Consider the following 26908-nt stretch of genomic DNA (forward strand, 5'->3'; position numbering starts at 1 on the left):
TGTGCCAAGCTGTCATTCTCTTGTATTATATATCGTACTGCCACGGGGTCTCCTCCCAGTGTGGGGACATGGGACGTGCCTCGAGGACCTCCCTAGGGAGACATCCGAGAGGCATCCTAACCAGATGCCTGAACCACCTAAGATGGCTCCTTTCCAGGCAAAGATTTGCAATGCAATTTAAGATACATTTAAAATAATATTCCCTTTAAACTCAATGTCTCTGCTGAGTCTGCTCCCTGCATGGCCTGTGTGTAATGATAGGGCCACTTGGGCCTGTCCTAAGGCGTTCAAGGCGATGGATGATCCGAAACTTAAGTATAATAAGTAATAACAATAAATAACAATAATTTGAACAATTCTCTAATAGGCTACATTCAATCGACTAGCCCATAAATCAGAGAATTAGACCTCAGAGAAAGATGTAGACGTCAGAAACCAAGCCTGCTGTGCTGTTATATTGCCAGGGAATGGGTGCAGCCGGGCCTGTTGTGTTTTTCAGACTCCAAGAAGAGGATGTGACTGATGAACATTGTAACATCTGATTGGCCGAAACTGGTGCCAATCAAAGCTCCGTTCTGTGCGAATCCGCATCAGCTCTACGCCATCATCATCTGTACGCACGGCGACACGGGCTCGTGAATCGCGAGTAGGACTGATATGCCACTGTTATTTTCTCAATGTAAGAATAACAAATACCAAAAGAAAGTAGAACAATAACGGTGCGTTTCCTGCGTCAGTCCCCTGGGAAATCCGATGGATTAGTCAGATTTATCCATGGTAAGCACGTTTTTTGTATTGAATTTCGTTGGTGCACCCGCCTCGTCCCTTGCGCTGTAGACTGCGAGATGAATTCATTTCGGGAAAGGTGATAAATAACAGTTTGGCGCTGCGCTCTAGCCAGCGGCTTCTTCACATGCACTATTAGATGCCCGCTAGTTTATTTCAGGGAAAACATGCCTTGGCTAGTGGAGTAGTAGTAGTAATATAGAAGAAAAGAAAGGAACTCGTAATTCTGGGTGATGTTTTGCAATGCTGTGATTGGGAGCTCCTCTGTTGCAGCACCAGGGATCTAGGCTCTGCAGAATAGCTTTCCAGTGTGTTGTGCTGCTATGCACAAAACTGAACGCTGCGATGGCCTAGGAGGCTACAATGCTTGCTATTGATTCGTTCAAAAATAAGTGTGATATGCCCCCTTAGCTATTGCACTTTCTGCAACAGTCAGTACAATATTCATTATCTAATTGAAGTTGCAGTAGTCCGTTAATGTGTCTGGATATGTACGTGAGCATCCATCTTGTAATAAAATAAAATAAAAACCCCACAGTAGGCTATTTGTTATGTTGCAGCATCCTGTAGGTTCGTAGGTTTTTCTTAATCTATTCAGTGATAATTGCTGTGTAAGTCTGTACCATGAAGTTTACATTAGACTTATTTGCCAATATGCCACATTATCCTCCACAAGCTCATATAGTTCCATTCTGCTCACGGTAGGCTATGTGAATGACTGTTGACAGCACATTTACAGTAACGTGCGTGATATATATCATGTTTGGATGAATGGAGTGGAGTTCATTGCATATTATGCTCCATGAACCATGGAACCATTTTCCCCAGATACGCTCATCTTGGGCCTCTAGACTTAAACCTTCTTGAGAGACATAGGAGACTTGCATGTGGACAAGGATATAAAATATGTTTTGATAACAGTTATATAACAGTTTGATAACAGCATATTTGTCTTAGTAAGGGTTTAGTTGATATTTGTATGCCTGTAACTTAAGCCCATATTCGTTTTGTAATCAACTATAGTCACATAATTAGTTTTGTAGTTAAATTATGTCGGCTTGTTATTGTTTCAGATTACAAATGGCCATGCCACACTAACCAAATCTGTTGCAGATAGCTCTGATGCCTCTGTTTACACTTTTCCATCAACCTAAGCATTATTCTTTGTTTTCACCAAAAACTCTCCAGACTCGCATACTGTAGGCCTAGCACATCATAATTTCCAGTGGATTCTTACTTTGACCATTACCCTGCACTGGCAAGAGATCTGGAAAGAACAATCTCACCCAACTGTTGAGTGTCGTCGACTAACATCCAGAATCATCACTAATAAGGAACTGATCTGCTACTGTACTGTAGCAGTTTGGAATGAACAAGTTAGTCCATCTTGTTTTGAGATGTCTTTCTCCCTTTTTAACAATGTTCAGCTCCTGGTCACAAGCCACATAGAACAGACTTAGACTAATACCATAGAATGGATTTAGTGATTTAACAGCTAACATGACTCAACTCACTTAATAAGGAACAGTGTGACACTGCAACACAGTTAGACTAAACCTGCACTTAAACCTGAGGCCCAGCTGCAGGATTTCTAACTACCCCTTCATTCACTACTCAGAGAATGCTTTGAAAGTCTAACACTACATTTCATTGTTAGATAATGTTGTGGGCTAGTGAAATGTGGTTATTGTCTTGTTGTTGATTACACTGAATGAACTCAGTTGTTGAAGACAAGCAAATATTGTATCTATCTAGAGAATGGGACACAAGGAACAGTTTGTCTGTCAGGCTGTACAGAAACTATAGTAAGTAGGTGTTCAGTGTCATTTAAAGGGCACACAGCTGAAAACAACCCTTTATTGGCAAGTTTAACCACTTATGCCCTATAAATTTTTTAAGTTCCCAATGCATCACGATGCAAAGCATGATTGTAGATCTGGTATTTGTGACCTTTCTTTTCTTTTTCCCTTGCCTAATAATGACATATGCTGAATTCTTTGCATCACCAATGTTAAAGGTATATTCAGTGATTTCACTTAATTCAAATATCACTTATTTTTTTGTTTTGTTGTGATAATCCTCCCTACTATAGAGTGTGCTGGCCATATGAGGAGTTCCTCCCTGTCCCCAGTTAACCCCTGGGGGTCAAAAAACCTTAGGTTTCGTTTTTGACTCTCTATCCTGATTGGATGAAAGGCTGGGTCCCACAGCCAAAAACGAAACCTAAGGTTTTTTGAGTGAAATCACTGAATATACCTTTAAGTAGGAGGACTGTAGGAGTTTTGACCTTGGTTTACAATGCAAACTAATTAATGCAGCTTCAGTTTAATAGGTTGTAGATTGTAGAATCAACAAGATGTATATATTCTGGATTGACCAAATTCTGTTGACTATATTCATATGGTGGCCAGTGTGCTCCTATGTTATGCTTGTGTGTGACACTGCATGACCCTGACATGTTTGTCCCTTTAATTCAACATATTGATCTCCTGATTGCGCTCTTTGCGTGCGATCTCATTATGGCTCCCTGCCTGGACGATTAAGGCATATGCTGTTCTAGGCATTACGATAAAGCCTTCCATTTCTTGAAACTAATTTGCTATTGTGCTCACTGTGACTGATGTGGATCTAAATTCATCCAATTACTTTAGGAGAGTATTATTAGTTCAGTGGTTTACTTTAAATCTTCTAACTTCCTGCAATAACTTCCACCATCAAGGGATCTAAGAGGTTTTGCCCAAGGGACTTAACCAAGTCAGTGAAAAAGTTTCAAAAATCATCTGTGGGGATTGAATTTGAATATTATTTTTGTGTCAACCTGTTTAAGGCAAAGCCTGTTTGCCTAATTATGTGTGAGTGTGAAATTCAAGTGCTTCTCTGTCTCTGTCTCTGTCTCTGTCTCTGTCTCTGTCTCTGTCTCTGTCTCTCTCTCTCTCTCTCTCTCTCTCTCTCTCTCTCTCTCTCTCTCTCTCTCTCTCTCTCTCTCTCTCTCTCTCTCTCTCTCTCCCCCCCCTCTCACTGCCTCATGCTATTAACTTTTACACCACATTATGTAGTTACAATAGTGTCCCCATTGGACAGTTCATCACGCCAGCTTGGTCCTCTGACTCCTCTCACAGGCAAGCTGTTCATTTGTGTCTGAAAATAGCATGACAAGTGTTCTTGTAGGCCGAGGTGGTCGTCATGCGATACCCAGACAAGAGTCTCTCCCCCACTGGCTCTGATGACATCATCTTTTTTGGGAAAGCCTTGGGTCAAGCACTGAGCACGACAAGGACAATATGTCTGTCAATGTCAGTACTGTATGTCGACTGGTCCTTCTTCTACTCCTTATTTGTCTGTCTTGGCAGGAAAATAACTGCTTTAAATCTATCATGCAACTGTGTTCTCTTGGTAGCCGATTATAACAGATTTTCAGATAATCAGTTATAAAATGAATATAGAATTAAATAGAACAGAAAACAATAATCTTTGTCCTGCTTTGCCAGAGATAATTAGCCACAAGGCTCTTAACTACTTGAACCCTAGCATCACTTTCTGGGGGGAACATTTGGTGAAGATAGCAGCTCTACAAGCTCACAATGCGTCACATTGAAAATCTGCTATTTTTGGCTATGGATTTGTGTAGAGGAGGGAAAAAAGCATTAGTCAAATAAGTATTAGTTTACTAAGTATAGAGGTTTTAAGTGGTTAAGTTGCCTGTCTTTGTATTGTTATAGTATGTATGTTAATTGCGACCGTAGATCAAACCCTTAGATCTCCATATATGGAGCTGACCTGTTCTGACATTCCATACAGTATGTTGATGTTGATCCTACCCCACCCGTCCTTCCTTTTTTGACATTTTAGTACAGAATTAATTCCATATGTTGATCTGACCCCGCAATGCCAAAGCACCAGCGCTCGCCCAGCAGTCTGCCGCCCGTCACCCAGGCGGATGCGTGCACTTCTCGCCCTCAGGGCGTCTTACTGGTAATATATACTGTAACTACATCTCCAGGGGTTGGAAGTGCTCTCCCTACCATTCCATTGAGAATTGTATGCCATGTTTGAATCTCGGGTAGGTCATAAAAGTTGATTGATTGCAGCGTAGTAATGAGCGTATATGGAATTGAGTTTGAATTCTTGAGTATATGAGAGTATATGGAATTGAGCTTTTTTATATGAGATAATATGGACTGGACTGCATTTTATATAGTGTAGCGATTTTCTCAAAAGCGTTTTACATTACAATGTACTTCACATTCACCCATTCACACACCGATGGCGGAGGAAATCATACAAGGCTAGTACTAACCTGCTCATCGGGAGCAGTTAGGGGTTCAGTGTCTTGCTCAAGGACACGTCAACACTTGGTGGTGCTGGGAATCAAACCTGTTACCTTTTGGAATGTTCTGATTCCAAGATGGCCGATCACTCCATCCCTGTGTTATGGAATTGAGTTTTAACTCTTGAGTGCATATGAGAGTATATAGAGTTGAGCTTTAACGTGAACGCAGCTTTAATACTGTGTTCACACGGGCAGATACAAAGATGCAAAGCTACACAGCATATTTGTAGCTTTGTAGTTGAAACCAGCTCAATGTTTTTGTAGCTTTGTAGCTTTTGCACAGTTTCACGACGATCGGGCCAACGGTGCCTGAGATTAGCTGTGTAAACACAGAAGGACGGACAGACAGAAAGACACGCATACACACACGTGGTGACGTAGACGGACAAGGGCGAAAGCATAGTCTCAGCCACGCCTTCTGCCTGGAGGAGACAATGACTAAAACAAAAAGAGACATGCATATGCAAATATATTTTTAGCTAATACCCTGCGCCAACACAACAATACCACAATGGACCGTACATGTAGTAAACACTAAACAGTGCTCCAGATTCTATGCAGCAAAAAGGCTATGGGTATAATTCTAAGCTTCATCAGTACCAGGCCATGTTACTTTAGAGCAGAAAGCTTTTCATAATCCCCACAGGCAACATGGTGATGTCACAGCTCCAGTAATTTAGTCTCTATTTCCTCTAGGAATAGCCCTTGATGCAGTGCAATTTCCGATACTAGTATCCACCATAAAAGTTATTCACCAATGTTATTACTTGCGCAGGCAGTGCGCGCAAGTAATGTTTTCGCCCGGTCTCCTCCGTCGTGACAGCTGTTCCGCCATTCGATGTTTATGCAGAAAAACATCAAATCTGTGCCTGTTTTGCTGGGACCAAATGACCACAAATGACCATATCTCTTACGTCATCATCTAGAGCTAGTCATACATATACTATATAATCAGTAAAAATGAGATAGCAAATTGTGCCTGATCTGCTGGGACCAGAGTACGTGGTGTGTATGTGTATGACTAGCTCTTAATGATGACGTAAGAAATATGGTCATTTGTGGTCATTTGGTCCCAGCAAACCAGGCACAGATTTGCTGTTTTCTTGCATAAACATCAAATGGCAGAACAGCTGTCACAGTTTTTGGCGCAAAGTAACCACAGTATACCGCTAATCAACTTACAACTACACACTTTATACAGTATAGATAGAGTATAGAGTATATATGTATACGTATATAGTATATGCCTATATACTATATATATACTATATATATTTCTTGCGTCATCATTTAGAGCTAGTCATACGTATACTATATACATAATCAGTAAAAAATAAAATAGCAAATTGTGCCTGATCTGCTGGGACCAGAGTACGTGGTGTGTATATGTATGACTAGCTCTTAATGATGACGTAAGAAATATGGTAATTTGTGGTCATTTGGTCCCAGCAAACCAGGCACAGATTTGCTTATATACTTTTTTTTTCTAGGTGTTTACATGCATAAAGTAGATAGGTAGCAAATAGTTACACCTAATAATTAGACATTTCAAACGTTCCTTCACAGAGATATTGAGATTCCACCGTTTACAGAAAAATTATACTGTATAACATATTTTAATTCAGTTTATATACCTTTTTTTTCAACACATCAATGATTTATTTGTCTCTGAAAAACTGAAAAGGGATCCAGAATATATCTACAACGATAAAACAGTATTTCTTATATAGATAGAAACTTGAACCATACTTAATAATACTAGGTGTTTATATGCATAAAGTAGGTAGGTAGCAAATAGTTACATCTAAACATTAATCATTTCAAACGTTCCTTCACAGAGATACTGAGATTTGACAGTTTACAGCGGTCAAAAGGACTTGCGCGCTCTGCTTGCGCACTAGTTGGCCATTTATGGCCTACTAGTGTGCAACAAGCAAGTATGCACTCGACAGAGTGCAGTTCTAGTTTATTTTGGGATCGTAGACAGTTGAAATCTGTGAATGATTAGAAAACAGCTTCATCAGGAACCACAGCACAGTAACATCCTCAGTGTTTATGTATTCATTTGTAATTCTGAGAGAGTACAAATGTAACCAAATCCATTTGGTTACATTTGTATATTCTCACAGTTAAATTACTGTGTAATCATCATTGATTACAATGTGGCTCTTGAAATCTGTTATGCTCATTCAAACTCCCAATCTGACGCAAGATCGGGCTTTGATCGAGAAGATCCAGTGCCGATAAAAGCGCTCGCCGACACCTTCCCGACCGATTCTGAATATCTAGCAGGTTTGATATTTGGCTCTATATAATATATATACCGGTAACCTTTATTCCTTGGGTAAATCCCTGTGTCGTATATAGTAGCTATATTATATGAGCCCAACATTGAATAATGTTGATAAACCGCATCGTTGTGTGTGTGTGTGTGTGTGTGTGTGTGTGTGTGTGTGTGGAGAGAGACAGAGAATTATTTAATGAAAATCAAGATTTAACATCCTGCCTCGCTATAGCACAAACATTTCGCCCTCATGTCCTGTGTGTGTGTGTGCATGCAGAGAGAGAGAGAGAGAGAGAGAGAGAGAGAGTCAGGCGTCCTGTGTCGGTTTCGGGTCTCGCGCTTCATGGCACCCTGCACGTATGATGTCAAAATGAATTGGAATAAAAAACAAAGGATGTATCATGTAGCCTGCCTATGTATGGGTCTGGATCGCATCTTGGTGAACTCTTGCAGTGTGTGATGCCGAAGTTGGCTATCAATCGGTTAGAGTGAAAGCCAATGACAGTCGATTAAAAAAAAAAGATTCCTGTAGTGTGAAATACATAATGATCTGATGACTCGCCGACAACTTTAAAACTCCTACAGTGTGTAGGGGCCATGACTCCTATATTATGCTACTATTTCAACACCAGTTGCTAGTTTCTTTCTTTCTCTATGCTACTTAGACCAGATAATCTATTGAAAGAGTATCTACCTCAAAACACTGTTACACAGAACATAAAGTCAGTATCTTGTTCATCGTTCTTTCTGGCTACTGGCTACTGGCCAGCTGCACTGGGCAAATCTGACCACAACATTGTCCATTTGATCCCATCCTACAGACAGAGACTAAAACTGTCAAAGCCTGAGGTGAAGTCGTACAGAACAAGGAGAGAACCAGTGCCTGGTTGGAGCGGGCTGGCTGCGACGAGGCCCGGGGTATGCTCACTTTGCTCAGGCTGGAAACAACTTGGATGCATACACTGACACCGTATTGTCATTCGTCAGCTATTGTGAGGAAGTTTGTGTTCCAACTCGGACCAGGGTCAGTTACAACAATGATAACCCTGGTTCACCGCCCAACTCAGAAGGTTGACGTTGGAGAAGGAGGATGCCCGGCGGAGGGGAGACAAGAGCAGGTTTAGAGAGGCCAGGTACAAGTTTGAGTGAGGCAGCTATTAAAGGAGAATGCTAGAAGGCTTTTTTACCTTTCTTTGTAGTTGTTACGTCCCAACCAAAATGGTCCAGGTGTTTTTTTGTTTTTTATTGGCTATTTCCCCTACCGTAAGCGCTCAATGAATTGCATTGAATTGAATGGGGCTATGGTGCTAATTTGCTTATTTCCATCTAAATAAGTAGTAAACTGTGCCGCTTGGGATATTATTTACATTATAGCCCCATTATTACACCCCATAGCCCCATTCAATGCAATTCATTTAGGGCTTATGGTAGGGCAAATAGCCAATAAGGAGCTTTTGCACAACATAACACCTGTACCTCTTTGGTGGGGACGTAACAACTACAAATAAAGGTAAGAAAGCCTTCTAGCATGGAATTCTCCTTTAAGAAGGAAAAACATCGTTGCTCTGAGAAACTGAAACAACAACTCTCAGATGGAAACGCTGCCTCTGTCTGGAAGGGCCTTAAACAAATAACAAACTATAAACCGAAACCCCCTCAGACCACGGATAACACTCTCTTTGCCAATGAGCTGAACAAGTTTTACTGCATAAAACAAATTTGAAAAACAGTCTGCCCCCTCTGCTACTGTGTCCACCCCCCGGGGCCGTGTCCTGTCTCCCCTTCTGTTTTCCCTCTACACCAGGGGTGTCGAACTCAACTTGGGGCGAGGGCCGCATTGGTCAAAAGGTCACTTGATGGGGGCCACAACCAGTTGAGCACGCACGCTCGATGTCTCAGTCAGTCACTGCTATAATCTATCTATCTATCTGTCTATGTATGCTCAGACCCAGCCAGCCAGCCAGCCACACACACACACACACACATAGTGCTCAGACCCAGCCAGCCACACACATAGCTCCGTATCTTAAAAAAACTGAAGAGGCTACTGGAGATTGGAGAACCTGATTTGGACATGATCTGATGCAGGACAATGTCACTATGACAGAAAGAGAAGATGGGTCTGGCCACATTCATTCACCCCATAATCTCAGTGGAAATTGGGGAATATGTTGAAAATAGTCGACAGCTCTGCCGATTAATAATCGATTCATTGAACCCACCCCCCCATATTAATCAATATCAGATACAACTCATAAGATTTTATATTATGCACATGCCATGGTCACATAACCATTATATGTTGAGTGCATGCTTTGATGGTTACAGTTTTATAATCAGTTTTGATGAGTAAACCTTTGTGGAGATCTTCTCAGTTCTCATTGTATGCTAGTTACTGCCATTCAGGATGGAAAATGAAATCCATTTGGATTTGGGGAGAAGTAGTTTCATAAGGGGCTGGTATGAAGTACTTGATATAAAGAGAACATGTTCAGTTCACTAGTCTACACTCTACTCTACACCTGCCTTCATTTCATCTGATTGTCTGTCTGGCAGGCACTTAACAAGCGATCGTTAACTGTGTCTTAGAGAGAGGGGCAGAGAAGAGTGGCTTTGCTCAACTTGATTTATACTTATATTCTCCACTCTGATGAAGCTGATGTTCGATATATCATGCAGCCTTACTTATTAGCCTATATTTTAGCTATAAAAATAAAAAATAAATGTTTTTTTTTGTTGTTTTTTGCTTGAGGCCGCATAAGACGATGCGGCCCGCGGATCACCAGTTTGACACCCCTGCTCTACACCAACTGCTGCACCTCCAGCCACCAGTCGGTGCAACTTCTGAAGTTTGCAGACGACACTACCCTGGTAGGGCTCATCTCCAGGGGGGATGAGTCTGCCTACAGGAGTGAGATCGACTTGCTTGCTGCTGACCTGGTACACCCAGAACAACTTAGAGCTAAATGCTCTCAAGACGGTGGAGCTGATTGTGGACTTCAGGAGGACCCCGGCCCCTCCCCATCCCATCATATTGGGAGGCACTCCAGTCGCCACAGTGGAGTCATGCCGATTCTTCGGGGTGACAGTCTCTCGGGACCTGAAGTGGGGGCCCAACATTGACACCCTCACAAAAAAGGCCCAGAAGATACTTTTTGAAGCTGAGGAAATTCCACTTCCCAAGGGCCATGCTGGTTAATTTCTACACTGCCATCATAGTCCATCATCACCCTCGCCATCACTGCTTGGTTCCCCGCTGCAGCGGCCAAGGAAAAGGTCAAGCTGCAGCGGGTCATACGATCAGCAGAGAGGGTGATTGACTGCCCTTGAGGAACTGTTTAGGAGTAGGGCTTTGAGGAGGGCCAGGAAGATCATGGCTGACCCTGCACACCCAGGCCACAGTCTTTTTGTCCCGCTTCCCTCAGGCAGGAGGTTGCAGTCACTAAAGACTATGAAGTCCCGACATTCAAACAGCTTTTTCCCCACGTCTACCCGGCTCCTCAATTCTGCTGGTGTCCCCCCTGACCCCCTCCTATCCTCCCTCCACCCCCGGACTGACTTGTGCTCTGAACTGACATGAGCACTTTATATTTATTCACTATTCATTGCAATATGTTGTTTTTGCACTGTCTTGTCCTGTTGTCCAAATGTTGAAACTGCACTCTGCTGTCCACCAAACCAAATTCCTAACCTAATGTTTACATGTCATAGCAATAAAGACTTCTGATTCAGATTCTACATAAAGTGTCACTTAAAGACCTCATAGATCAGCTGTGTCCAAAGTGCGGCCTGCTGGCCAAATGCGGCCCTGGGGGAAATCTTTATACGGCCTGCATACCTGAATTGCATTATGAACGGCCCTCACAACGTTATGGGACATTTTTACATGAATGTTTTTTAACCTGGGCATTTCCCAGAGTATAATTTGTCAGTGTTCCTTGTTCCTTGTATTTATTGTTTCAGTCAGACAACTCAAGGAGGATGTAATATATATATTTATTGAATATAAGATAATCAATGCAATATATTTATTATGGTTTGGCGATGTATTGGATCTGCTTTTTAGGTACTCAGGTCAAGCGCATCAGTCCCGACCATAGGGACTCTGAATCCCCCGTACCTAAACAGTAGATCCAAAACGACAGGTGGTAGCTGGGGTGGAGGTGGGTGAGCACTTTGTATACAGCAGTGCACAGTTTACAAAAAAGCAGCAGTAAGCAAGCAAGCAGGAGGATGAATGCTGCGGTGGCCCAATTAACGGCCGGCGCGCTGACTGAGGTTCCCTGACTGAACTTGCTCTGCGCATGTCTACGACAGGCGCAAATGCTCATTTGTTTTTTTTACCTTGTTTGCTTGGTTACATTTTGTAATGTGACATAAGGCTGAAATACACTTTTTGTTCACAACACCCAACTGACAAAAGACCATTGATATTAAATATGGATGATGATAATTAAATAGAATCGTTTAAATCCGAAGCTACATTATGTAGTTGGGTGTTTTAAAACTTTCTAATATGGCCCCCTTTGAAAAAAGTTTGGACACCCCATTCATAGATGCAGTGTCTTGGCTTCTGTTTCGCCTTGTACATTTTGGGAGAGGCTAATACACAATACATAGTTACAGTGTTAATTTAACAGCGTGTACAAATGTATCCATTCAGTGTACATTTGTACTCTCTGAGTTATAAATGGAATGAACACTGAATATTTTACCTCAGTTGACTAATCCAAGATTATAGAAAGAGCATGTTCTATGTATTATAAAAGTGAATTCATAGTGTGGGTTATTTGCTTGTGGGGTGTAACATTAAATTAAAGTAATGGATTTAATAGATTTCTAAAAAAAATGGCAAAGATCTTCAAAATAGCAATGTGATGCATTGTGAGCTTGTAGATTGGCTATTTTTGATAGTGTGTGTGACACTGTCGTACAATCATGAAGTATACAATACGGCTCATGGGTTATCAATTTAGTTGATTGCAAAATAAATTAATGTTGGAATATATTTTTTTGCATCAATTAGTGCACACACACACACACACACACACACACACACACATCGATAATATGATATACTGTACGTACATATCACGCTTCTTGATTATTCGATTAATCCCAAAGAAAATAATCAATAGTCAATACACTACCTGCTATTATGGTTCAGCAAATGCCAGTGCATTATTTGATCACTTAACTTATGAATTGCCAGCGAGGTAGCCTTTTATCTCATATTTCTATCTGTGCTTTGATATAAGCTTAGACAGTAGGCTAATGCTATCACCGGTTCATTTAATCTTGTGAATGTATGTATAATGAATTACATTATCTTCTTTCCCTCCACAGTGGCACCATTGCACTGTTTGCAAAGCAATGTGGAACAAATAAAGATCTGGAATCACCTAAATCCACAGCAAACAGTAGGTGAGTACTACATCAGCCCTGAGCTGTTGATTGAACCATGTGCAAACATTCAGAGAAAATAGACTAATCTATAAGATCACAACGTGTTGGGGGGACTCATGTTATAGTTTGTTGATGGCATAACATGTAAATGTTGCTAAAGCTAACTTTGTGACAGGCTGACAAAACAGAGGTATTTAGATGTCGTTCACCAAGAAATTAAACATGCATGGTTTTGATGAAAAACTCTGCAGTGCTGGGCTGCTGGCTCCTCTGTATTTATTCTGTTCTGAAGAGGAGACATTTAAGTGAATTGAGGCTTTGTCATTGGTCCATAAATTGAGCTATTAGTAAAAAAATATATATATATATATATATATATATATATATATATATAATTATATATATATATATATATATATATATATATATATATCAATTTAATTTCAATGCTGTTTTCTGCCACTGAGCTGGGTTGGTCAGTTACTCAAGAGAAGGCAGTCAAGGCACTGTTTCAAATAAGAGTAAATGGACACAAAAATGACTGGGGGCAAATGTGACGCAAGCCAACTTTTTATGCACAGGGTGACTATAAGCTAATCTTGATCAGCAATTTCCTTTTGCAAGATAGCCTTTAGTGATGTTTAGTCCAACTACCGGTAGTACTATTGCTTGTCCCCTGTTGTGTAAGTAAGCCACTGTACGTACTATGTAGCAAATGACACATCTGTTTGCACTCTTCTGTGTGGGCGTTTTGAGTTCCTTGCTAGTAAATGAAATACAGAGAGCAGACCTGAAGGAATTCAGGCATATACAGTCCCTTCTCTCCACTGAGATTCAGCAGCATTATGGAATGGATCTCATTTTGAAAAGATAAAAATAGAAACAGGAATATTCCTCGTATTGTGTTCAGAAGCATATTATATATATTGTTTATCATATAAGACGCTTTCCCTCAAACTTTGTCTCTTTCTGTGAAGCTGAAGGTATCAAAGTAATATATTCTCAATAAGTAAGATATTGGTCAGATTTAACGAGACTAGAGATTTTCTGAGATTATGTGCATGGTGCTGAAACTGTTTAATTCTAGATTATCACCTCGCATATAAAACAGCTTTGACACAGATGTGCCAGCACAGACAAGCCAACCTAGACTCATGGCTCTCACTGGGTCTCTGAAACCTTATTTATACTTGGCTGTACGAAAATAACAGATTTTCAACTGAAAACCCGACACATCGTGTAGCAGGGGTCAAGAACAGTGTGATGATTTCCCTCTGGGTTGATCTAATCTACAACGATGCCAGAGTTTGCCCTCAGTGGTGGCTGTCTGCAGTCTACAGTCACAGTGTAAACAAGTGTGTTTTCAATTACCAGTCTCAAAATTCTGTTGGCTGCTAATGCTGATTAAAGACAACAGTGCCATGAGCCGCCTTTTCCTAATAGCCATGTTACCCGGCTACACTGGCTTCCAGGCCTTAAAGAGCTGTGAGCTGGAATGTGCACTAATCTAACTGGGTCTTTAAAATGGTAAGGCTCTTTTAATTGGCCAACCCGATTGCCTCGGCCATTATAGAAAGCATTTTTGATCAAATGCACACATAGATTAAGCACTAAACCAGGGAGTGGTCTGTTGTTATGGGACTCTCTGTGCATTTTAAATTAGGGCCTGTGTTGTTAATGTATAGACGGGTGTGTGGCTGAGGCTCCTTGTAAAATAAACAAAAATAAAGTGAATGCCAGCTCATAAACAAAAATACTGTGTGTAACTTGTTAGAAAGGGTTATGAGTAGGAGAGGGTAGTGGGATGGATGCGTTATGCTTGTTGGCATTAAACCTTTCACATTTTATTTATATATTAGTATATGTTAGGATGGACAATGTTTACATATATTATATAGTATAGTATAGTTTATATATATATAGTTTTTTAGTTTTGTGGATCCAGTTAGAGTAACTGCCATGTGTGCCAACAGCTAATGGGGATCTAAATGAACAATACATAAAACAAACAAACAAAATCGGATAACTTCCAACACAAAGCCCACAAGGCATTACGTTACATATGGTTCAGCAAACATATGGATCAGCGCTATGGCTATGGCCACACCGCAGCAGTACCCGAGCAAAGATCTAAAGTAATTTATACCAAGTGACAACTCATTACTCTGCAGCGGTCATTCTATTTTATAAAGTGTTCTCTGTATAGTTAGCAATAGGAGTTTAATAACATGCCATATTTCAATTAATTCTAATTGATAACATTTTCTAGAGGCTCACCAGAAGTCTCAAAGGAAATTCAGCAATAATGGAATTTTGAATCGGGTTAGGCTTTCAAGCTACAGTACCAACTCATTCCATATTCTCTCTCTCTCTCTGCTCTTGCTTCTTGCCCACAGACAGTAGAGAATGGGCTGTGTCCAATGTAAGGATAAAGAAGCAGCGAAACTCACTGATGAACGAGAGACCAGCCTTACACAAAACACGGGGTACCGCTATGGCGCTGATCCCACGCCGCAGCAGTACCCGAGCTTTGGAGTCACCGCCATCCCCAACTACAACAACTTCCACAGCGTGCCCACACAGGGGGTGACTGTGTTTGGGGGAGTCCACACATCGTCGCAGTCTGGGACTCTTCGATCCCGGGGAGGAACAGGTTTGTGCTTCTTTGTGGTTGTGAATGGATTTATGATATACAGTACACAGTAAAGTCAGTGTTAATTTAACTCTGAGAGCCGGAAACCGGAAGGGTCATTTTTGGTTCCATCTGTACACTCAGAGTTACAAATGGATCAAGTAACAGTAACACTCAGGATACTGTGTGGTTGTCATTGATACCTAAAAGCCTTATTTTCGTTTCAATTATTATGAAACATGGGTGTTTATATTTTATATCTTCTCTTGTGTGAGATAAGTGTGGCGGTCTAGCTCTAGGAGCTAAACAGGATGAATGTCCACTAGCTGCAAGTTAATGGAAAACAGAGTGACCTAGATTATTGTCTGTCTTCAGCAAGCCACATCTGACGACCAGAAGGATAGTTTTTTGTTCCCTACTCAGATTTCAAAGATACGATATGCAGAATTAATGTAAACTATGCCTTTTTGGAAGGTAGCATAGCCATAGATACATACTTGCGTCTCATGTGTGGAGTCCGTATTCAGCTTGGATGAATAACATACTGTACTGTATAGCCTAACTCCAGGAGGGCAGTCAGAAGCAGCATTCATATCCAAGTCTAGATGACTATAGTAACAAAATACTCACAGTAAGGTCTAGCTCTGGTCCATAGCCTTAAAGGACACTTCACCCTTTTTGCAAAAAAGATATATGTTAATGATGTTTAGAAGATTTAGAACACTTTCCTGGGGGTCTTTGTGTGTAATATGTGGTTTTAGATCTTTTTGATTTTAGCAGTGAGCCCAGTGTCTCTGATGTCATGGACATTGGGGCTCACTTACTTCCTGGACTACATGTTGTCTCAGTAAGACAGCCCTGCCCCTATCCACAAGGAGGAGCAGTGCACCAATTATGGGAATTGTAGTCCAGGAAGGAAGTGAGCCCAGTGACCATGACATCAGAGACACTGGCTCACTGCTAAAATAAAAAAATTCTAAAACCACACATTACACACATAAAGACCCCCAGGAAAGTGTTCTAAATCTTCTAAACGTCATTAACATATATGTTTTTGCAAAAAGGGTGAAGTGTCCTTTTAATGCTCTTGCCGCCTTGCCTCCAAGGCTATGGAACTGATTGGCTTCCTTCCTGCCTCGCATGAAATGCAGACCAGCCTCTCCTCTCTGTAGCGAAAATAAAAATAACTGTTTTACCTACTCACCAATACAAAGACGGGTTGTGTAACTAGAAAGCCTACTTTCCTTAATGGACACACTCTGAGCCCTCCACCACACGTATAAATGCACTTTTTGGCCAGAAAAGGATTTTGTTTTCACCGGGGGGGGGTTCCAGACCCAGGGTGCCGGCCCGATTCTCGCGAGCCGCCTGTGTCCAAAACGGTTGAGAAATTACATAGTTACCGTGTGGGGGTCCCTCTACTGTACTGTACTGTACTGTACTGTCACTGTACTGTACTGGCACACTCGAAATCACCATATATACAGTTAATATGTGTGTGTTTGTGTGTGTTACTGTAGGTTGCACACAGGTGGTGAAAAACAACCGTGCTGTTTTCGTGCTCAGACGCACCCACCCACCCACACACAGCTTAGCTCCGTAAGGGAGTGGTAGCACCACTCAAACATGTTTTAGTTACTCCACTGCGCCCTCTACCGATATTACCAAGAGAAAACCCTCATAGAGAAGATTTTTCCTTCAGGTGAAAAAATAAATCCCTTTCTGATTCCTTTCTGAAGCCAATCAGTTCCATCCTACTATAAATGTGCCACGTCCCAAGAAATTCTGTGCAGGTGATTCTTTTTCTAAGTGCTGGAGTAAGTCAATGAACGGCCCTGTGTACCACCTGTTTTGAATTTGCACATAATGCAGGAGGCAGCAGCGCGACTCGTTAATAAAAACGAGTGATTCCAAACACTTAGAAAAAAAAATCACATTTCTTGACAGAAAGTAGCTCATAACATGTCTACGGGGGATTTTTATGAAAAACAAGCTCGGCAGATTGAAAGAGGATAATTCAAGCTTGGTCTAGAGCTGCAATGTTGGTGAGTTTAACGTCGTTTAATACAAGCAGATCGCAAACGCAATAGGTAGTAGGGAGTCAATGGAGGGTATTGCAACTCTAGATTCATCCCATTATAAACAAATCTATAGTTGCAAATTGCGGCTAAGAGCTTATCAGCCATTTGTAATTTGCATCCTGCAGGGGTGACTCTGTTTGTGGCTCTGTACGACTATGAAGCCAGGACTGAAGATGACCTCAGCTTCAGAAAGGGGGAGAAGTTCCAGATCCTTAATAGCACGTAAGTATGAAAGCATCTGTATGACAACATGAAGGGCGGGGGCTTTTTTTTCCTTCTTCTTCTTCTTCTCTATATCTCTCTCTCTCTCTCTCTCTCTCCTCTCTCCTCTCTGCTCTCTGCTCTCTCCTCTCTCTTTTCTTCTCTCTCTTCTTCTTTTTCTTTTACCGTTTTGAATGTTAAGGGGAGCTGCATTTAGAATTACTTTGACTTCACAGAAATAACAAATGAGGGTATGGATCTGTTGGTTATACTAGACCCCAGACAGATCTGTCACGTCACAGTTCTCAGTAATAATGGTTGACCGGTTTAATTTTGCAGACTCTTTGAACAGAGGTGGAGGTAGTCTTAATCACTTCCACCAAATCTGTATGCCAAAAAGTTGGGAGCTTGTAGATCTGCTATTTTTGGTGGATGTTCCACCCAGAATAGGCATGTGGGGTTCAAGTGGTTAAGATTCGGGTGCTTTGACAAATGAGATGTCCCCAGGATGCATGCCTTTTTTGTGCTCTGTGTTCACAGTAGGAGCGACAATTCCAACAAAGCAACAGGCTAATGTTCCCTGTAGAGTGCGCGGCTGCACGCTCACGCATCATGCACAACTAAAATCCATAGCACAATAAACATGTTTGTGTATTGTAGTTGGCCTGGCATGGCCAAACACATATCACTGCTGAGGGCTATTTCTTTTTTTTGCACTGGCACATTTGTCGCTATATTGTAGTTACTGCCAAGTAATACACAAAAAAGCCCACAGCTGTCGTCGCAGCCATTTGCAGCAGCTCTTTTAACTCACTAACGAGTTTTCACATGTTTTTTTAGCAGCCCATGCCCTATACACATATACACATAGGACAATATACACTAAGTACACAGCAGCTAAAAGTCATTTTTAATGGAAGCCAACAACATGAAGTGGTGTGATGTCTTATACAAAACAAAATCCGATCTAGAAAGTGTCAATCAAGAATTATTTTGTTGCACCAAGTCTGTGTGCGTGAGTGCGTGCGTGCGTGCGTACGTACGCCCCACCGACTTCAAATTCGACACATGCGTTCCACACCCCCACAGAGAGTGCATTGCCATTGCCTGGTGTCGAGTCGGTCGGACCCACGGTTGTCCAGAACCGCCACAAAATGCCTCTGACCTGGCTCTGGACATGATCACCCCTTATATCTCCATATACAGTATAGAGCAGGCCTGTTCTAACTTCTGACATCACAACACAAATATTTGGGTGTGCCTGACACAGAAATCTCCATATATGGGCATAAAAGGGACTGAGTGGAACAGGTATTCTGACACGGGTACAACGGGTATTGCCGGGTGGGGCATGGATCTCCAACTTCCATCGTTACCGACTCGGCGCTCTACAGCCGGGCACCAGTCTAGTTCTGTAAAAGGAAGAATAACTCATTATTGTGTTAACCATTTTCCTGTGCTATTTAACCCTACCCTTTTCAATTACACAATGTGGCTTGAACAAAACTTCAGTGGCAACTCAGTAGCTGGTCGCACTTGGTCGCCGCTCTTGCGGACGCAGCATGTCTTGTATCTACATTCGATAATGCCCGTTCTCAAGCTAAACCATTTCCCATTGTGATTTCCTCTTAAAAAAGCACTGCACACTGCATGCTGTTTTCCAGGCAGCCTGCCACCATGATTCTTGTGGTCCTATATATCTATATCTATCTATATACAGATTATTCTGTGAAACACTGCGAAGTCATGCATAGGAAAGTCACTGTATGTTTTACAACATGGGACATCCATTGAATTTGTGCTCTTATCTGTACTATGTGTGCATATTTATGCCTGTCTGTAAAATGAGTGTGTGTGTGTGTGTGTGTGTGTGTGTGTGTGTGTGTGTGTGTGTGTGTGTGTATGTATATATTTATATGTATTTATTTCTCCCCCCCGTCCCCCGTCCCCTTTCTCCTCTATTTCGCCTCCGACAGTGAGGGTGACTGGTGGGAAGCTCGTTCTCTCACTACGGGAGGAACTGGTTATATTCCCAGTAATTACGTGGCTCCAGTGGACTCTATCCAAGCCGAGGAGTGAGTAAAAGTATTGTGTGTGTGTGTGTGTGTGTGTGTGTGTATACATACACACGCACCTAATCGTCTAGCTTTAGTCATTTCAACATGCTTGAAAGATCACTGGGAAAAATGTCATCGCTTCTAATGTTTGAGAAGCCGTCATGTAGCCTCTTGTAAAATGTGGCACAATGGTAAAGAGCAACATTTTCCAAAACACTTTAAACAGCAATGTTTGATTATTCCCATCCCTTCCTGCAGCTGGTATTTTGGTAAACTAGGCCGAAAGGATGCGGAGAGGCAACTCCTCTCCAATGGGAACCCCAGAGGCACGTTCCTCATTCGTGAGAGTGAAACAACCAAAGGTACTTAGACACAATAGTGTCTTAACACACTGACAAGACAATTTCTCTTTTTTTAAATAATAAATATATACTTGGGGCGTTTATTTTCCTCTCAGTGTAATTCTGTGTCTCTTTGATGTGTTAGGGGCCTTTTCCCTGTCCATCCAGGACTGGGATGATATCAAAGGTGACCACGTGAAACACTACAAGATTCGCAAATTAGACAGCGGAGGCTATTACATCACTACCCGAGCTCAGTTTGAGACATTACAGCAGCTGGTACAGCACTACTCCGGTGAGATTCCACAGCAATTGTAAGGATTGCTCAAAAATGTTCTGCCTGAAAGGTTTTTATTTGCAGTTCTGTTACTTATGCTGAAACATGTACAGATAGATTTTGTTTAGTTCCAATCTGTATGGTAGAGTATACAATAAAAGTTAAAACACATCTGCAGTGGTTGGAGGTGGTCTTCCTGCTCTTCTATTTAGAAATGTAGACTAGTAGTATGAGCTTCAGCTCAAATCACAATATCTCCTCTGCCCAACCGGGCATCAGTCGTAGCTTAGTGGTAGAAACTGGGTCTCTGAGTTTGGATCCTGCGATGGACATAAATCAAGGCTTGCTGCTTTAACAAGTACTATTTTGTGACACTTGCGTCATACTACAAGTTGATCCAAACCTTGTGTTCCAATTTAGCCAGGGCTGCAGGACTGTGTTGCAGGCTGATAGTCCCATGCCACAAAGGCATGCCACGTCTGGCTGACCTGTCTGTCAAAACCAAAGACGTTTGGGAGATCCCACGAGAGTCGCTGCAGCTTATCAAGCGTCTGGGCAATGGGCAGTTTGGAGAGGTCTGGATGGGTATGTATCAGTGGTGCTTTGGAATGGACAGTTGTGAGAAATGTTGGAAAACAAATGTTCTGGAAGAATCAGAACCTTCTTCCAAGTCTTAAGCTGGCCACATACTACATATACTGTAGGTCTCAAATGCTGGACTTGTCATGACAGTCTATGTGTTGAACAACATACAAATTGTTTCTCTGTACCGTTCAGTTAAGTTATATGTGGAGAGTTTAATTATTTCTGGTCTGCTGTGACATAAAACTTTTAAGGGCCAGTTTATTGGATATATTTACTTTTCCATGTGATTTCAAGTTGTGTTAAGTGGTGTGGTTCACATGTCTGTGAATTTAGCCAAAATACGTTTAAATAAACTTTGCAATAATATGTTGAAGGAACATTTGTCCCTAAATATTCCTGCCTTGTTGTGGTGTTTTCAGGCACATGGAATGGCACCACCAAGGTAGCAGTGAAGACTCTGAAACCAGGTACCATGTCTCCTGAGTCCTTCCTGGAGGAGGCCCAAATTATGAAGAAACTTCGACATGATAAACTGGTCCAGCTATATGCTGTGGTGTCAGAGGAACCCATCTATATCGTCACTGAGTATATGAACAAAGGTAGAGCGCATTGGAAGCATATTGCATCTTCTACATCTACAGTATGTGTGTAGCTTACACACACACACACACACACCCACACACACTCATTCCAAGTATTATGCATAATGTAGTCTCGCAAGCCAGCCTCTATTTCACTCTGTGCATAATGTGAAGTAGCTATGGATGCAACCAAAGTATACACACTGCATTTTGCATTACATTGTGGGGCTCATTCCCACTTCCTCCATGACTAATGGAAACACAATTCATTATGCAGTCATTCACACCCACATAGTGTGGTCAAGACAGAAGTCATCTATCTTAAACATATGGTAGAGTTAACACAGCAATAACTAAAAAATAAATATCCGGGATAAATATGATGTAATTGTTGGCAATTGGCATCCCAGAATTGATGTCATGTTTGCTACAAGATAGTTTCTGCATGGATGTATTAGAGTTGCTGTCAGTTTTGCTGTAAATCAGAGTTAACATCTGGCAGTGGAAGAGGACATTGACCATTTTCTCCGTTTTCTTTCTTAGGAAGTTTGCTTGATTTCCTTAAGGACGGAGAAGGACGGGGTCTTAAGCTTCCAAATCTAGTGGACATGGCAGCTCAGGTACATTGAAGTTGAACATCATCCTTAACACACTGAAAATGTATGTCCAGTGTCTCTGTCAAGAGATGCATTTTATAAGAGCCCGCCATTTTTAGTTCAGTGATGCATATCTACAGCCGTTTCCAAACTTATTTTCATCTATGTGAATTATACTGAAATGATACCAACTCCATTATCTAGGTAGCAGCAGGCATGGCATACATTGAGAGGATGAACTACATCCACAGAGACCTGCGTTCTGCCAACATCCTTGTAGGAGACAGTCAAGTGTGTAAAATTGCTGACTTTGGTCTGGCCAGGCTGATCGAGGACAACGAATACACAGCAAGACAAGGTAATGGACTAGTTGTATTTTATTGTTGAGCTGGATCATAGATTTTATTGCACTCTGCTGGCTTTGTTTTGTATTTACTGCAGAAAATGATCACGTGATCGCCAGATTTCCTCTGCCATTCGGTTCCTGTTTATTTTCCTGGGGAAAGCAGCTGTATGTCTTCTCCTGGCAATTTTCGACCAAAACTAAAGAGAGGATGGTTGCTTTGACAAAAACCACAGCGAAAGCCGCCGTCTTAGCAACAACCGTGGGATCGATCGAATGGCAGATAAATATTCTGTGACTACTTGAAGGACCACTTCACCACTTTTCAACCTATCTTCATATAATTGGTCCTCACTAATGATCATAATAAAATAGCAAAATGGGGGCACGGTGGCACAGTTGTTGGTGCTGTCGCCTCACAGCTAGAAGGTCCTGGGTTCGATTCCCCCCGGTGGACGCTGTGGGTGCTGGCGGCGTGTTTCCTCCTCTGCGTCATCAGTGCCCATACCCGAGGCGGGGTTGGCGAAAGGGGCTTTCTGTGTGGAGTTTGCATGTTCTCCCCGTGTCCCCTAGGGTAGGTACCCTCACAAAAAACAAGCAGTAATCCTGGTCTCTAAACTGCCTCCCCCTGGCCAGCCGGGGCGCCGGAACTGGTTGGAATAACGTGTTCCTTCCACACGCTACGTTCAACCAGGGAAACTCCCCCCTGTCAGGTGTAAAGGAGCAACTTGGACACTCAGGCATGAAGGAAGCATGAGTTCAAGTCCGTTGCTCTCCCCATGTCCCCCATATATGGGGACTAGGTTGGCGGAGAGTGTGTATAGCCCAGGATCACATTAAATAATTGACACAGGGGTGAAAAATGGGTTACAAAATCGTGGGATAAAAAAATGTATAAAAAGAAAAACATGTTTCTACTCGGTCTGTGTCTCATAGGCGGGCTGTGGGCAGTTCAGAAACCCGTTCCACCAGTGACATCATCAATGGAGAATCCAAGCTAATAGAAACTGCCGGCTTTCTATTCCTGAAAAGTTGCAATGTGAAAATGGAAGCCATCGTTTTCACGATAATGCCTAACGATGATGTCACTGGTGGATTGGTTTCAGAGAGAGAGAGACGCACAATGAATCATCTTGTATAATGGAAGGTGATTGGACTGGTCCTCCCAGTATGTCAGTGAGCTGGGAGTCGGGACTTGGGAGTACACTGGAGAACGTCCAGACTCTGTTATTCTGTCAACATGTTGAGTCACTCTTTTGTTAGTGTTTGAAATGTTTACTGCTTCAGTGCCTTGCCCTTTGAGCCCATACTGAGAGGGAGGAAAAAGATAATGTAATTGTTCCTTTTTCCCCCCATGGGTTGTTATTATTTCCTTATGTCAGTGGGCTGATGAAATTGCTGATGTCAAAGAAACATAGGACACAGTGGAGACTGCCCTACTTATCCTTCCTTAAAAGAGGCAATTATTTGACTTATTTCTGTTTTGGGCCTGGATAAACATTTCAGACCCGCTGCTGTCAATTCTTAAACCCGATATGCTTACAAGGTCATGTGATTATTCTAAATGTGTTCTCAGGTGCAAAGTTTCCCATTAAATGGACTGCCCCTGAGGCAGCGCTGTATGGGAAGTTCACCATCAAGTCTGATGTGTGGTCATTTGGTATCCTTCTGACAGAGCTGGTGACCAAGGGCAGAGTGCCCTACCCAGGTAAGAAGGCTTTATATCTGAAAATTATAACCCTACACATTATGGAAGTACATTGTGTGTTTATTTTTTCTTGTTACACTTGGCCTTATGCATCTGTTAGCGTTAGACCAGTTATGACTAAGGTTAGGGTGAGGAGATGGATGGATAGAATACTTTATTGGCAGTTTAAAAAAAGTATCATCAGGAAAAGCCAATGCGGACTATACACAAAAAACCCTTAGCTTGTTTCCATTGTGGTCCACCTTGTGACAAAGAATGATACACAACATATTGCACAAACAAGCATGAAACAAATAAATACTAATCCTTATCTATAAGTAGTGACTTAGAGATACCTCTGTACCACGAGGTACATGCATATAGTCAAAGTGACATTGAATGAGAGCACCGGCCAAGGTCCTATATTGAATAAATATGAATCAAAGCAATGTCCCCAAAAGGTTGCAAAGTCAATATGTTTGTGTTCAAAGGTGTGTCCACTGTCAACAGTGTTAACATGCTTTCATTAAAATTCTGTTTCAGAACAACCTGTGAAACAATAATGTGTGCATTTATTATACATTGTGAGGAGAAATCATTTATGTTTGCATTTGCTCTGTAATTTGCCTTCCATCTTACTGCTTCATGTCTGTGTTAACCTGGACAGGAATGAACAACCGTGAAGTGCTGGAGCAGGTGGAGCGAGGATACAGGATGCCCTGCCCTCAGGACTGCCCTATTTCCCTGCATGAGCTGATGGTACAGTGCTGGAAGAAAGACCCAGAGGAGAGGCCCACATTTGAATACCTGCAGGCCTTCTTAGAAGACTACTTCACTGCCACAGAGCCTCAGTACCAGCCAGGCGACAATCTCTGAGCGCTTCTGGCATCTCCTATGATTATTAGTTATTGTTATTCATATGCAGGCCACCAGAGGGGGCCATACATCACAAATTCAGTGTCATCCTGCATTGGTCAGATGATTCAAAGACTGATTGACTTGCCATGCTTTGTATGGGGGTACGGTGATGATGAAGAAAACAGAAGACAGACTCTTGTCATTTTCCACACTTCTCCTTTGGGATGTTTTTTTTCCCAGTTTACTTAAACGGTTAGGGTGATTTTTCAGAGGCGACGACTACTTCATCGGTACCATCTTGATGATTTCCATTGATTGAATTCAAAGGATGGTCTGTGTAAGTGAGGGTGGGGGAGCCCTGTTATAATTTGTTGCATGCTTGTGTCTGTGCAGAAAAAAGCTGATCTACAAGCCCACAACCTGTCAGTGTCACAGTGTGTCATGAGTGCTTGTAGATCTGCTTTTTTCAGTGTTCCAACACCAGCGCACAAAGAAGTATAAATCAGGCTTTAATGATGACAGAGAAATTGAAAATGACTGCTGTGGATGAAAGAGCTGAAATGTGTTGTGTAAACTGTACTTAGTGTAAATACAAATTGCTTGTTTATTTATCCCTGTTTGTTTTTGTCTTTCTTTTTTTTTATATTACTTTTGATATTTTGGAAATGTGTGGATTTTTTTTAATCCAAGGTCAAGATAATTTGAGAATTAAGGCTTGTAGAAAGCTCACAGTTGGTAACAAACCGTGACAATTGTAGGAATGGTAATAGTTAGAAATTGTGGACCAGAATATCTCAGACATTTCTCTGGGAATCCACTGACCTTTTTTACAAGGTTAATATAATGATATTGCTATCCTCAAGGAACCTAGCTGTATTATAGCACCCGTTCTTGCCTTTTTATGTAATATTCTTATAATGTAAAGGAATGCCTTCATGCTTTCTATACACTTAACTTAACTAAATGCCTACTGCATCATGGATTCCTCACCACACTTGTATGGCATCTGCACTGATAACCAAGTGCATTCATTGTATTCATGCTTCAGCCAATGGTTTTATTTAAATCAGCTTAAAGTATAACTTTTAGTTCATTATGGCTTCTTGAAGTTGTAAAGAGGGATGAACAAGCCCCGCTAAACAGCAACTGTTGTTTGGCGGACTGCTTATTATAATATGTATGTTACCTTATTGTATGGCAGCAGGCTGTGTAAGAATTATGCTTTGAACATACATGTCATCTTTTTACTTCTAAGGCCAAACAAACTGCCATTTTCACAACTGGAATAAGGATGCATACCTGTATTTCTCCCTCCATAATGTGTTTTTGAAAATAACATGTTAAAATTAGACCAAACATGTTCATTTCACAATATTTATTTGTTCAACATTCTCTGCCATGCTTATATGTTGTTTAACATACAGTACATGATGGCTTTTCCAGGGAACTGTAGCACTCACCCCCTTATTATCCTGAAGTACTGAACATTTCCTCTCTGGATGAGATGGTACATTCCAGGACAGGACTCAGTATTTGTTTAGTTTTTGTCTGTTACTTGTTGAGGAAGTTGGAAGAATTATGTTTTGTATCAATTTGTTTAACTTCATTCAGTACATACAGGAAATGTATGTTTTATTTTCTGGTCTTCATTATTTATTGTCTGTCTGTTAATTGTACACAACTGGTTTTGAAATAAAATAAACAATCTTAGTATCATATTTTTGTGTTTACGTGAATTAGGTGGAAAAGGTGTGGTTTTCATGGTTGTCAGTTTACTCTCAATTTGAATCTGACATGAAGTCAATCTCAAGACTCAATGGAGGGGGGAAAACGGAAAGGAAACGATTAACTTTGAAAAATAGA

At 41.5% G+C, this 26908-nt stretch overlaps 1 protein-coding gene across 1 annotated transcript; it reads left to right on the forward strand.

Annotated features, from left to right (window-relative positions):
• Positions 1-626: 626 nt before the first annotated feature.
• fyna (FYN proto-oncogene, Src family tyrosine kinase a) lies at positions 627-26763 on the forward strand. The gene is made up of 13 exons (XM_083791472.1): positions 627-777; positions 12747-12824; positions 15203-15459; positions 17645-17741; positions 19697-19795; positions 20036-20139; positions 20264-20413; positions 20816-20980; positions 21400-21579; positions 22105-22181; positions 22362-22515; positions 24077-24208; positions 24855-26763. The coding sequence occupies exons 3-13, from the start codon at positions 15213-15215 to the stop codon at positions 25061-25063; spliced, it is 1614 nt and encodes a 537-aa protein (XP_083647598.1). The 5' UTR covers positions 627-777; positions 12747-12824; positions 15203-15212; the 3' UTR covers positions 25064-26763.
• The last annotated feature ends 145 nt before the right edge of the window (positions 26764-26908 follow it).

This window comes from Protomyctophum parallelum (genome assembly GCF_964188405.1).
Source record: "Protomyctophum parallelum genome assembly, chromosome: 20".
NCBI lineage: Eukaryota > Metazoa > Chordata > Actinopteri > Myctophiformes > Myctophidae > Protomyctophum > Protomyctophum parallelum.